Source organism: Pantherophis guttatus, chromosome 12, assembly GCF_059756535.1.
Source record: "Pantherophis guttatus breed Tessera chromosome 12, ASM5975653v1, whole genome shotgun sequence".
Lineage (NCBI taxonomy): Eukaryota > Metazoa > Chordata > Lepidosauria > Squamata > Colubridae > Pantherophis > Pantherophis guttatus.
In genome coordinates this window covers 6,383,814-6,397,112 of record NC_142074.1, presented here as the reverse complement: position 1 = coordinate 6,397,112, position 13,299 = coordinate 6,383,814, and the positions used below count along the sequence as shown (strand labels likewise).

The window sequence follows — 13,299 nt, the reverse complement described above, 5'->3', positions numbered from 1 at the left end:
CATACATCACATACACACACACACCCATCTAAGAGCAAAGCTAAATGCCAGTGTGTTTAGGATTTTGCAGAAATTTCCTTCTGGCTTTTTGGAGGGGAATAAGAACTCCAAAGCAATTTCCTTGTCATTTAATGGAAGAATTATAAAAAAAGTAATGCAGAAGAAATCTACGCACTGCACTCATTTATGGTACCTTGACATAGGCAACAATTTTCAGAGAAATGGTTGCTAAGTAGAGAGAGTTCATCGCAAAATCCATCAGGTTCCACCAGTCGTGCACGTATTCGTTAAAGCCGCCATCCCACATTTCTTTGATTTCTCCCCAAATAAAACCTGTAAGGGGAGGGAGGGTGAAAAGACAACTTTCAATTCTCTTAAGCCACTATTATTGGGTGCCATAACAGAACACATTGGGAAAGTTAATTAAAACATAACAGCAGGGAAACACCAGTTTTTAAATTAATTTATTTCGTTTATCAACGAGAATAAAACAGATAAACAGAAAACGAACATCCAATACTAACAACGAAAAAAAAAAATTTCTTGTGCACAGAAAAAAAACAACCAAATGTCAAATTTATCTAACATTGAACATTAAAAAACCCACCCTGGATGGATGCGGAAAAGTAAATAAATAAATAAATAAATAACCCCGGATAGGTTCTCCCCCCCCTTACATAATGGGTCAACAAATAGTTATAAGCTTTCCCATCCTTATTTAACAAAAATATTATATTAAATGAACAAATATTCCAGATGAGTAAGTCTGTCTAATAATTAAATCAACCCAACATTTAATCATAATATATATGTAAACAAACCAGTCAACAGGTTAGTCCAAACATTACACTAATCTTCAAATCCTTCTGTTAACCATCTGTTATTGTATTTAACTCATAGAAAGTCCTCAAACAGCTTCGAATCCCTTATAAAGTTGCCTAGTCCTTTGTCTCTAATCAAGGTAGTTAATTTTGCCATCTCTCCTAATTCAGTCAATTTTAACATCCCCTCTAAAATCCTTAAAATATGTTCTGTTTTTCCCCATGACTTATGGCCATTTTTTACACTTTCAACTGTTGCAGTGACCCCCTGGTCATATGATCAGAATTCAGGCATTTGGCAATTGAGTCATATTTATGACAGCCGCAGTCTCCCAGAATAATGTGATCCCCTTTTGTGACAAGCAAAGTCAATGGGGAAGCCAGATTCACTTAACAACTGTGTTACTAACTTAACCGCTGCAGTGATTCACTTAACAAATGTGCCAAAAAAGGTCATGACATGGGGCAAAACTCACTTAGCAAATGTCTCATTTAGCAAAAGATGTTTTGGCTCAATTGTGGTTGTAAGTTGAAGACTATCTGTATTAAGATCTGCTAGCCATGCAGTAATTGAAAACGTTTTAGTCTGGGAAGGCTGACTTCTAAAACTGAGTTTCATCCCTATCCTGGATTTTGTGTGGCTAAGGGTTAGGGTTAGAATATAAAATAATAATGGAATGGAATGGATAGAGTAGAGTAGAGTAGAGTAGAGTAGAGTAGAGTAGAGTAGAGTAGAGTAGAGTAGAGTAGAGTAGTGTAGAGTAGAGTAGAGTAGAGTAGAGTAGAGTAGAATAGAATAGAATAGAATAGAATAGAATAGAATAGAATAGAATAGAATAGAATAGAATAGAATAGAATAGAAGGAAGGGACCTTGTAATCTAACCTAATCTAACCCCCTGCTCAAGCAGGAGACCCTATACCATTTCTGACAGATGGCTGTCCAGTCTCTTCTTGAAAGCTTCCAGTGCCGAAACACCCAATTTCTGAATGCAAGCTGGTTGATTGTTCTCACTGTCAGAAAATTTCTCCTAATTTCTAAGTTGAATCTCTCCTTGATCAGTTTCCATCTATTGTTCATTGTTCCATCTATTGTTCATGGTCTTCAGATGCTTTGGAAAATAGGTTGACCCCTCCTCTCTGTGGCAGCCCCTCAAATATTGGAATACTGCTATCATGTCTTCCCTGGTCCTTCCCTTCACTAGACTAGCCATGCCCAGCTGTTCATATATTTTAGTCTCCAGTCCCCAAATAATCTTTGTTGCCTTCTCTGCACTCTTTCTACAGTCTCAACATCTTTTTTACAGATGGTGACCAAAACTGGATGCAGTAGTCTAGGTGTGGTCTTACTAAGGCTTTATAGAGTAGTATTAGTACCTCACATGATCTTGATTGAATCCCTATGTTAATGCAATTTAGGATTGCATTGGCTTTTTTGGCTGCTGCCTCACACCGCTGGCTCATATTTAATTGGTTGTCCACTAAGACTTTAAGATTCCTCTCACAGTTACTGCTATTAAGCCAGGTTTCACCCAATCTATATGTATACTTTTGGTTTTTCTTGCCTAAGTGTAATTCTTCAGTTTTCTCCACATTGAATTTCATTTTGTTAGATAGGGCCCAGTGTTCAAGTCTGTTAAGATCCCTCTGGATCTTGAGCCTATCATCTAGCTTAGTATCATCTGCAAATTTGAAACGTAATTATTTTTACTTCTGTAATTGCTATGGTTTTTATCTTGAATCACTCTGACTGGTTTAATGACTGTGATAGTTTGGACTGCTTTTTTATTCTTTTTTTAAAATTACTATTTGTTACTGTTAATTTTTTCCCTTAATTTTATGTGCACAGGTCTCCAAGAAGAATTAGACTGAAAAGGAACAGAGGAATGGACAAAATACACAAGAAAGTGGAATAATATGGGTAAAGGCTCTCCATACCATCTCCACCCATTTCTAACCACTGATCAATACTGCCAGTTGGAGACACTGAGTGCTAGAAAGGAGGAGGATGGAGGAGGAGGAGAGGAAAAGGAGAAGGAGAAGAACTGTGGGGTTTTTGATGCTCTCTAAGCTTAGTTGTTTCTTGAAGACGTTTTATTACCTGACTAGATAACATCATCAGGGCCAGAAAGGAGGGGGGGTTGCGGAAAGGAGGAAGAGGAGGACCGTGGTAGTTTTCTTTAATTACCCAACTAAGTAATATCACCAGCGTCATCTATTTGCGTAATGAAGGGAATGCTAGGAAACAACCAAGTGCAGAGACCACCAAGGACCCCAGTACGTTTTCCTTGCTATCTGCAGTTCCTTGCCTGCACAATTAAGGTGGTAGTGGATCTTTTGAGGTAGAAACCCATGAGTTATGGTTACAGTAAAAAAATCAGAATTGTTACTATAGTTACTGTCCTGCTGTCAGCAGAGAAAGTGCTAGTCTCTTACATGAATTCTTTTTCATGAATGGGAACTATTTTGTAAAAAAAAAATCCTCCTTCCAATTAACTTATTTGCAGGGAATTGTACTCTAATTGTACTCTAACTCTCCAGCGTTATCAGTACTCTCAGGATATTATTACTACTTATGGGAGACCAACTATTAAGAAGGGGCAGGACAACCATTTGTCTAAAATGGTATAAAATTGCTTGAGCAGTGGGTTGGACTAGACCTTTCAACTCTGTTATTCTGTTCAGTTCTAAAAAGAGTTTTGAAAAAGAGACTGGAACTGTGAGATTATCATCATCAACATCATCGTGAATCTGCCTTATTCCCAATGTAGATACAGATAGAGATTTCTCCTTCTCAAAAGCAGAAAAAAGATGAGAAAACTGAGTTGGAAACATATTGAATAAAGATTGTTGGCAAGTGTGTAAGGCATCAACTTTCTTTTACCCAAGTTCCATTTCAAAGCTACAATTTGAAGAATTCATTCAGTCTCTGATTAATTTTTAAGAGCTGTCAAAGTGAGGAACTACAGTTCATAATTTCACTGCATTTCCTTATTTAGAATCTCCTCACATATCCACCCTAAACTTCTTTCTTTTTTTTACAAAAATAGATTCTATGAAAGTAAATCAAAAGGAAAAGGAATCGTATTATTAGTTTAAAGATAACCAGAGGCTGTAAAAAAAAAAAAAGAAGATTCTTCAGTTCAGTAGGAATCTTTTCCGTTATTCAAGGTTGTCTTTACAGAGACACAAAGTCAAATTAATTGGCTAAAAAAACATGTTCTATATTGCATTCTGGTTCTGGCATTTATTAAATAATTTCTCCCTTACTGAGGCCAACTCTTTCTGCACACAAGGTATGGATGGATGTTTCTAATATGGATTGGGATTTTTTAACTATATTTTCTATTTGTAACTACACTTTTAACTATATATTTTAACTATATTTGCAGTACAGGTAAACCTCGATTTACGACCATAATTGAGCCCAACATTTATGTTGCTAAGTGAGACAGTTGTTAAGTGAATTTTGCCCCTTTTTATGACTTTTCTTGCCACAGTTGTTAAGTGAATCACTGCTGTTCTTAAGTGAGTAACATGGTTATTAAGTAAATCTGGCTTCCCCATTGACTTTGCTTGTCAGAAAATCACAAAAGGGGATCACATGACCCGGCGACTCTGCAACTGTGAGTCAGTTCCCAAGTGCCTGAATTTTGATCACGTGATCACAGGGATTGTAAGTATGAAAAACAATCATAAGTCATTTTTTTCAGTACTGTTGCAACTTTGAACGGTCACTAAACAAACTGTTGTAAATCAAGGACCACTTGTATTTTATTTTATCTTATTACGTATTTATGTTTTATTATCTTTGTAAGCCACAGAGTTACTAAGAGTGAATTGGGCGGCCATATAAATTTTCTTAAATAAATACAATTTATTTTTGATGCTATCTTACAATTATTTTAATGAAAGGTTCAGAAATACACTAAAATTAGAGGGAAATACTATGACATCACCATTGGCCAATTTGACCTTCAGCTGGCTTTGATGACGCTACAAGCCAAACACAAGAAATATAAGTATAAATGAAAATATAATTTTGTGAGTTGATGACAGAGCAATGAATAAGAGCTACATGGTAAAATAAAATGGCATAATTATCATAACGGTAACAATTTCTATCCCTACCATTTCATACCAAAATATGACAGGAGAAATCAACTCAGCATTTTAAGCTCATTTAGCAGCCAACTATTGGATGATCTAAAGAATCCGGTTGTCTTTTTCAAGAGGCAACTGGACTGTCTTTGTTTTTCTTGAAGATGTTTCATTTCTCATCCAAGAAACTTCTTCAGTTCTGACTGACTTCCATTCTCCACCATTCAGTCAGAACTGAAGAAGCTTTTTGGATGAGAAGTGAAACGTCTTCAAGGGGAAAAAAAGAAAGTCCAGTTGTCTCTTGAAAAGGACCTTTGGGACAACCATGACCTGGATGAGTAAAAATTTCCACAGACATTTATCTGGTTGCTAAGACGTTCTTGCTAACCTGATGGCACACAATCAATCAATCAATCAATCAATCAATCAATCAACCAACCAATTTAGCCACTATGGTGCTTTTAAGTTATCTGCGGTTACATTAACCTCTTACTACGAACTTTGCATCCAGGAATATGCCCTGAAATATGCCAAGTTGGTATTATTGGGATCCACTTCTGAGTTACAAGTTTGCTAAAGTTAACTGCAATGCAGCTGGAGTTATGGGTTATGTAATATTACTTGACTTTGTGTAGCATAGAATTTATGACTGAGCTACATAGCAGAAACACCAGGTTTCCACTCCCTTTGTACTATGGAGTCACAGATCTGAGGAGATTCATCAGACATGAATTAGGAAGGCATGGATGAAATCTATAACTGTTCACCTCCCTTGCAGTTCTTTGATTGTGTGTTGATTTCCAATATGATTCTTTGAACTGCAGTAAGTTGAAGCATTCTATTACATTAGAAGGGGCATCACTTTGACTTAACATCCAGAGGGAAGAAAAGTCAAATTCTTGAGCTGAGATGGCTATGGATTTCATAACAGATCTCTGGAGTTCTCTCTCCCAGGCTATTTTTTTTTCTCCCAACTTCCTTGCAAACTTACAATTCAAGGATTTCTTGATAGTCTCCAATTCCTCTACTAACCAAATTGAACCCTTTTAAAATCTGTGATGGTTTTGTAGGTTCTTTTATCTAACCATGCAACATCAAGAGACTGTACATAATGCCAAGAAACAAACCAAATCAGAACAAAAAGTTTGCTACATATGTATTTGTTGTCAATTTGTTGGGAAATTGTGATTTTTCTTTTCTTTTTGTTTATCACTCACATTCTATAAGTTGATCAAATCCCTCACTCATTCCTTTAACCAATTAAATGTATATATTTACTGAACATTGGTTTATGTACAGTATTTCATTCACATGTCATCAACAAGAAGAATATTCTACAGAGGGGAGGAATCAGTCATCCTTTACATGTTATTTGATCTTCAGCTCAGTGAAGCTTCAGCCAACATGATCATTAATTATAACACTTGTAATCCAGCATTGAAAAAATTTCAGGTCCCTTCCTTTAGTGTAAAGTTAATATATAGTGCAAGATAAGATATAGTAAAACATACTAATTTATCTGTAAGTTTCCTGGATGGATATTACTAGATCTAATATCTTCCTTCATGATCTTAATCCTTCTAATTCAATCAAGAGTCCTCTAAATCAGATCCAAGGACATCTAAGTCAATTGTCTTGTTTCTGTTTCACACATTATTCTGTCCAAAAAGCCTAAATAACAGGGCAGGAAAACTATAGTCATTCTATCTTGATAAAGATATAGTCATTCTAGTTATCCTTCCTATCTCTACAACTGTTTCCACAACTGAAGTTTGCATTATACTATTAAGGATGGATGGAATGGGATTCTCAAAGGTGCTTTTTCAAGTGGCAAATGGACTTTCTTTGGACTTTTAGTTCTTCAAAACTGAAGAAGACTCTTGGATGAGGTGCAAAATGTCTTCAAGGAAAAACGAAGAAGGTCTGGTTGCCTCTTGAAAAAGTACTTTTGGGACAACCATGACCTGGATGACTGACACTCCCATAGACAATGGGATGGGATGGGATGTCCTTTCCACTGGTTTCAAAATTGCAACCGAGAGTAAATGTGGAGAAGGAGGTAGTCTTTTTCCCATAGAAGTCCTGACATTGTCTTATTGGCCAAATTTATTTGCATGGAACAAAACAGCATCCCCATCAAAATTAATCTATAAGTGTTAACCCTCCATGCCTTCATTGATTTACCTAAAACCCATGGGAGGATCATCCATTCCACCACTGTAGGAGGAGGTCCTTGCATGTGTAGATCTGTCCTGACAATGTGCTGGGATGCAAGCAGTAGCATGAAGAGGAAGGTAAGGTAGGAGCCTGTGTGGCAGATAAACTTGATAAATGGCTTTTTAATGAACAGTCCCAGCCTGCTCTTGGGTGCCATCAAATAAGCCACGGAAAGCACTGGAAACAGCAGTCCAATAGTGACACAGGTCAAAAGCTTGACTGCCCAATGCTTCCGCCGCCATCCGGGAAAGCCGTCATACCAAAGCGTTGCTAGTAGTTGCTGGCAGTTGGGCTGAGCAACAAACTGGAGTGAGAGAGAGAGAAAAGAGAGAGAGAAGAAGAGGAGAAAAAAAGGAGAGGTGGAGATGAGTACAATTGCAACAAGTGAGAGCCATGACAATTGGAAGAACAAAATAAGGGATTTGCTGTATTTATGCTGGGGGAGGAGGAAGGGGGTTAATCTATGGTCTAAGAGAACTATGGCACACCCAACCTGTTTTGCAGCCTCCAGCCTGTGGCCTATTTATTTATTTAGCGCAAGGGTGGGGAACAATGGCCCCTTTATGACCTATGGACTTCAACTCCCAGAATTCCTGAGCCAGCTAGGTCCACAGGTCATAAAGGAGCTATTATTCCCCACTCCTGATTTAGTGTATGGCATATCATACATGAGCTAGCAATATGTATACTAACATTTCAACCTAGATTAATAAAACACAATAAAATATAAATGTTAGAAAGATCTATGCTCAAATGCCAATGTCTAGGCCATATAACTATTGATGCACAGCATAGTTTATATTAAAAGAAATCAGCTACTGGACTAGTATATGACCGCAGTTTAAAGCCGGTCAGGACCCTGCAGTCACACCAAGGGGAGGATACTATGCCCCGTTTATATAGGCGCAAAAATTACATATTGAAAGTATTCCCAAATCCCTCCCCCCAAGGACCCTGGCTGAATGTCCAATCCCCAGCTCCCCAAGGTGTCATGTGAGATGAATCTTCAGATGGTCCCATCCATCTGGTATGCCAGAATGGTTGACCTTGACTGGCTATCAACAAGTCCATTCAGCTGCATCAAAGATGATGAGAATATTCCTCCCTTTTCCTCCCTTTCAGTCACATCACGAGACATCTCCACCAGCTCGCTTCCCCCTCCCAAATACCTATACATCCTGCCTGTTACTATGGCAGCCGATAGCAAGCAAGCATCATAGAGGCTGACATTTGGCCCTCCTGCAGAATAGATTTTAGTCCTAGGAAACAAAACAAAATAAAATGGACAGAGTAGATACCTCCCAAATGTATCAAAATACAGATAATGCATATAGAAGAATACAATTAAGGCTTATCAGGGTATTTGGAGTGGAATATCTGTAAAAGTTTCAGAGTTTTGACATCTCGCTCATTCACCCATTCAGATTGAGAGGAAGGGAAATGTTTCCAAGCCACCAAATATTGTACTTTCCCCCTATGTTTTCTAGAATCAAGGATCTCTTTGACCTTGGAATGTTGCTCTCCTTTGATGAGGAGGGGAAATGGGGGGGGGGGTTGGTCCAGGCAAATCGAGGAGGTATGTTCAGGTTTCAGTAAACTAATATGAAACACTGGGTGTATCCTCCGGAGGGTTTTGGGTAGTTCTAACTGTACTGTGACTGAGTTTACAACTCGTACAATTGGGAAAGGACTTACATACTTAGGCCCAAGTTTTTTCAACTTTTGGGTAGTTTGTAGGTACTTAGTGGAGAGGAAAACCCCACCCCCCACTTGGTAGTCCATTGGCATAGCTCTTTTCTTATCAGCCTGTTTTTTATGGGCTCGGTGAGCCTCGTCTAACGCCTTACGAGTTACGGGCCAGGTAAACTGAAGCTGCTCAATCCAGTCCACCAAGGAAGGGATTTGAGGTTTTTCCTGCGGTAGTTCTGGGATGGGCACAAAGTCCTGACCAGACACCACCTTGAATGGGGTAAAACCGGTACTACTATGTATGGAGTTATTATAGGCGACCTCTGCAAACGGCAGTAAGTCTGCCAAGTTATCTTGCTGGTAATTTACATAACATCTGAGGTACTGTTCTAGCACCGACTAAGTTCTCTCACAAGCCCCATGTGTCTGAGGATGGTGGGAGGAGCCCTTGGGTGGAGCCTAACAACCTCAGGAACTCCCTCCAGAAGTGGGAGGTGAACTGAACCCCTCTGTCCGAGATTATTCGTTCAGGAAAACCATGTAACCCAGTCGTTCCCAAACTTTTTCAGTCCACCGCCCCCTTGGTACTACAAACTCATCCTCAGTGCCCCCCACCCAGGGGTGGGTTCTACTTATCGTTACTACCGGTTTGCAGCGGGGCTGCGCGTGCTCGCTCACTTTGCTCGCGCATGCATGCACTCTTCTGCACATGTGCAGAAGCGTTTTGGTGATGTCGGGGTCAGTGGGCAGGGCCTCCCGCCGGTTTTACTACCGGTTCTATAAAACTGGTGAGAACTGGGGCAACCCACCACTGCCCCCACCCCCACCCCCTATAAATAGCACTGTTCGGAATAGCGGTTTGCACGACCCACTAAGGAAGATAGTAACAGTAAAATACACAGAATAAAGCCATTTTTGGCCTCCTGAAGCCTTGCCCTGCATGTCCTGTTTTTGTGAAAAACGGGCTCGTTTTTCGCAAAAACAGGGTGTGCAGAGCTTTTGGGAGGCCTGCAGGCTACTCCAATTCAAATCTATCCCTGTAACAAAAATAGCTAACACTATTAGTTAACACTAAAGAAATCCCCTGAATCAACCTATCTAGCGCAGTGATTCTCAGCTGGGGGTTTCTTTTGAATTTGCTGACCACCAGCGAGTGGGAGAAAGCAATTTCGCAGAGGAGGGGATGGAGAGGGCTGTGGGATGAATTCACACCCATTCCCAGACCCCCTTGGGATCAACCTGCAGCCCTCCCCTGCCTCCTCAGGTGGTGGAGCATGTGGGGTGGGGGGATGCTTTTCAAGAAGTCACAAGGAGGGCTGAGAGCTGGTTTCTGTCCCACAATACTTAAATTTCAGTAGTCACCAATCCCAGTCTTAAAATGAGTTTGGAATCAGTGGGAGTCACTGATAACAATGAACTAACTAGCTACTGATAATGAGTCCAGTCCTGCCTTTCTTTTCCTTCTGTCCAAGTTTTGCAAGGCATTTAAGGGAAATAAAGAAGCAGAGAATTGGTTAGCTTGCAAAAAAAAAAGAAAGAGAAAAGATGAATGAGAAGCAAGAGAAATAAAGAGATAATATTGAAAAGGAAATAATTGAAAAAAAAGATAAAGATCATTACACTGGGTTCAATAGAAAAAATGGAATAAGTTGAAATATACTGCTAATAATTAAAAAGATGAGGGGAAATTTTGAAAGATATACTTGATAAATGAAAGAAAGACCGGGGTTGCCTGGACTCCATAGAGGAAAATATAAAATTGAAAATGAATACAGCAATACAGGAGCCTTGGTAGTACAGTGGTTTAATGCACCCTGTTATTAACACAGCTGCCTGCAATTTCTGCAGGTTCGAATCTTACCAGGCTCAAGGTTGACTCAGCCTTCCATCCTTTCTAAGGTAGGTTAAATGAGGATCCAGTTTGTGGGGGCAATAAGCTGACTTTGTATAAAATATACAAAAGGATGAAGGCTATTGCTTAACGCATTGTAAGCCGCCCTAAGTCTCCGGAGAAGGGCGGCATATAAATTAAATTAAAAATTAAAAAAAAAAATAGAGAGGGATGAAGGAAGGAGAAGAGAGATGGAAGAAGGAAGGAGAGAGGGGGAAGAGAAGGGAGGAAGGAAGGGAAGGGAAATTAGAGTAGGAGTGAGGATAAGAGAGGGAGGAAGAGAGGAGAAGGAGAAAGGAAGAGGAAGTAGGGGGGAGAAGAAGAGGGGGGAAAGAGAACGTAAGACGGAAAGAAAAAAGAGAGGTGGTAGGTTTGAGGAGAAAGATTGCTGTACAATAAAAAAGATGAAATGGAAGAAAGCCAACCCCAAACAAATATAAAGATATTAAGATAAAGAATGAATTGTTAAACTTTAAAGAATAAAAGAGAACAAATATGAATAAATAGCAATAATTAGAAACACACATGCAAACATACAATGTATTTTCTTTGAACAGAGTATTTGGCCGGTTCACAAATTTAAACAGTGTTTAGTCATTTCAATTAAATTTACAATTTCTATATTTCCTTTTTGCCATATTTATTCCTCATCTATTTTTTTAAAAAACCAATATTACCCTTCATCCTCATCTCTAATCTTAATCAAATTCAATTTTCCCTTCTATTCTATATTATACCCCTTCCCATTGTCATCTATTTTTATATCCATCCTCACATTGGTTTTAATCAAGCCATCTCCTGTTTGTAATTACCTGCAAGCCTTCCCCGCCCTAGTAAATTGCAGGTTAACTCCCCATATAAGCAAGGACCTTTTCGCTTGCTACTCGGGCCTAATGCTGTTTTAGGCCTAATGCAAGAGCTCTTGCTGGAAGCTGCAAGCAGAGCTCAGTGCAACGTCGCAGATGGGAGGAGAAGCACAGATAAGGACTCCAGACGCTGTTGCAGAGAAACTCCTACGGATGCTTGCCTTTTGCTGTTTTGAAGCATGCAAGCTATCATCGGGACTGCTGTTGCTGGACATTCTTCCTCTCACAAACTTCAAGCTACATTTGCTGTTTGAACTGTTTTTACTTCAGGTGACTTTTAGCTGTGAAGTTTGTGCTGCCGCCCTTCTATTACCTCGATGATGTATCGACACCGAAGCTGCTTATTGTCATGCTAGCTTTCTTCTCTTGTGAACTGTTTCGGTATTGTGGAGAGGAATCTAGGGAGATAGCCTTGCTTCACATAACCAAAATAAAACTTCGTTTTTAATGTGTTTTCTTAAAGACATAGTGCTTTTTAAATGTTTTAAAGTAAATTATATTTTTACACAAGACGACTCTGTCAGATTTATTTCAGTCCCAGTGTGTTTGCTCATGAGCTGGTTCACGGTCCGGGGTACCCCTCAACCCCATTCCCTAACAATCTCCCTCCCCATTACGAACAAAAGGGGGGTGGAAACCAAAACCAAGGCAACCCTTAACTGGACAATGGAACGCCAAGCGGCATTTGAAAAACTCAAACAACTACTCTCAGCTGAACAGTCCTAAAACACCCAGACCCAGAACAACCATTTGTCATCCAAGCAGATGCCAGTGACGTGGCAGTAGGAGTGGTCCTACTGCAAAACAATGAATGGGTAATTACAACCATGTGCATACACATCCAAGAAATTGACAGAAACGGGAGGGGTTTTTTTGAAAAAAACTAATGGCATATTGAAACAATTATTTAAGATGTTTTATTAATCATTTTATGGACTGACCTGTTACCTTTTGTTTGAAGTAGCTTACAACAAGTCTGTACACAGTAGCACTGGCTTCACCCCATTTCAGGTAGCCACAGGACAAAAATTTAACCTCATGCCAGAACTACCAGCTAAGGAACCTGACATCCCATCCCTTAAGGAGTGGATAAACAACCTACAAATCACTTGGCCAATGGTCAGACTAGCTCTACAAGAGGCTAGAGCAGCTTTTAAAATTCAAGCTGACAAGAAATGCTGTGAACCCAAACCATTCAAGGTTGGGGACCACGTATATCTATCCACAAAGTCTCTACAATCCTTACAACCATCTAAGAAACTGGGACCAAAATTCATTGGCTCATTCCAGTGGTGGGTTGCTCCCGGTTTGCACTGGTTTGCAAGAACCGGTAATAAAAATTTGTAGTAGTTCGGAGAACCGGTAATAACATTGGCTGGCCCCACCCCCGAACCAGTTCCCGGCCCGGTCGCCGCTCCCTTACCCCGCCCACCTCATCAGAGGCTTTTTTTTTAACTTTTAAAAGCATTTTTTCTACAACTTCTTTGGCCGAAAAAATGCTTTTAAAAGTAAAAAAAAAAAGCCTCTGATGATCACACGGTTCAGCTGGGATGATCAGAGGCTTTTAAAAGCATTTTTTCTACAACTTCTTTGGCCAAAGAGGTTGTAGGGAAAAAATGCCTTTAAAAGCCTCTGGCGATCCCAGCTGAGTTGCCTGATCGTCAGAGGCTTTTAAAAGCATTTTTTTCCTGCAATCTCTTAAGGTTGTAGAAAAAA

General features: G+C 39.5%; 1 protein-coding gene across 1 annotated transcript in view; it reads right to left on the bottom strand.

The window, feature by feature from the left end:
• The window catches only part of TRPC5 (transient receptor potential cation channel subfamily C member 5), a 286,202-nt gene that overhangs the window by 85,213 nt on the left and 187,690 nt on the right, over nt 1-13,299 (bottom strand). Inside the window, exons 4-5 of the mRNA XM_034435068.2 lie at nt 7,105-7,441; nt 194-333 (exon numbers count right to left, since the gene is read on the bottom strand). Coding sequence (XP_034290959.1) covers nt 194-333; nt 7,105-7,441 — 477 coding nt within the window. The remainder of the gene's footprint in view (nt 1-193; nt 334-7,104; nt 7,442-13,299) is intronic.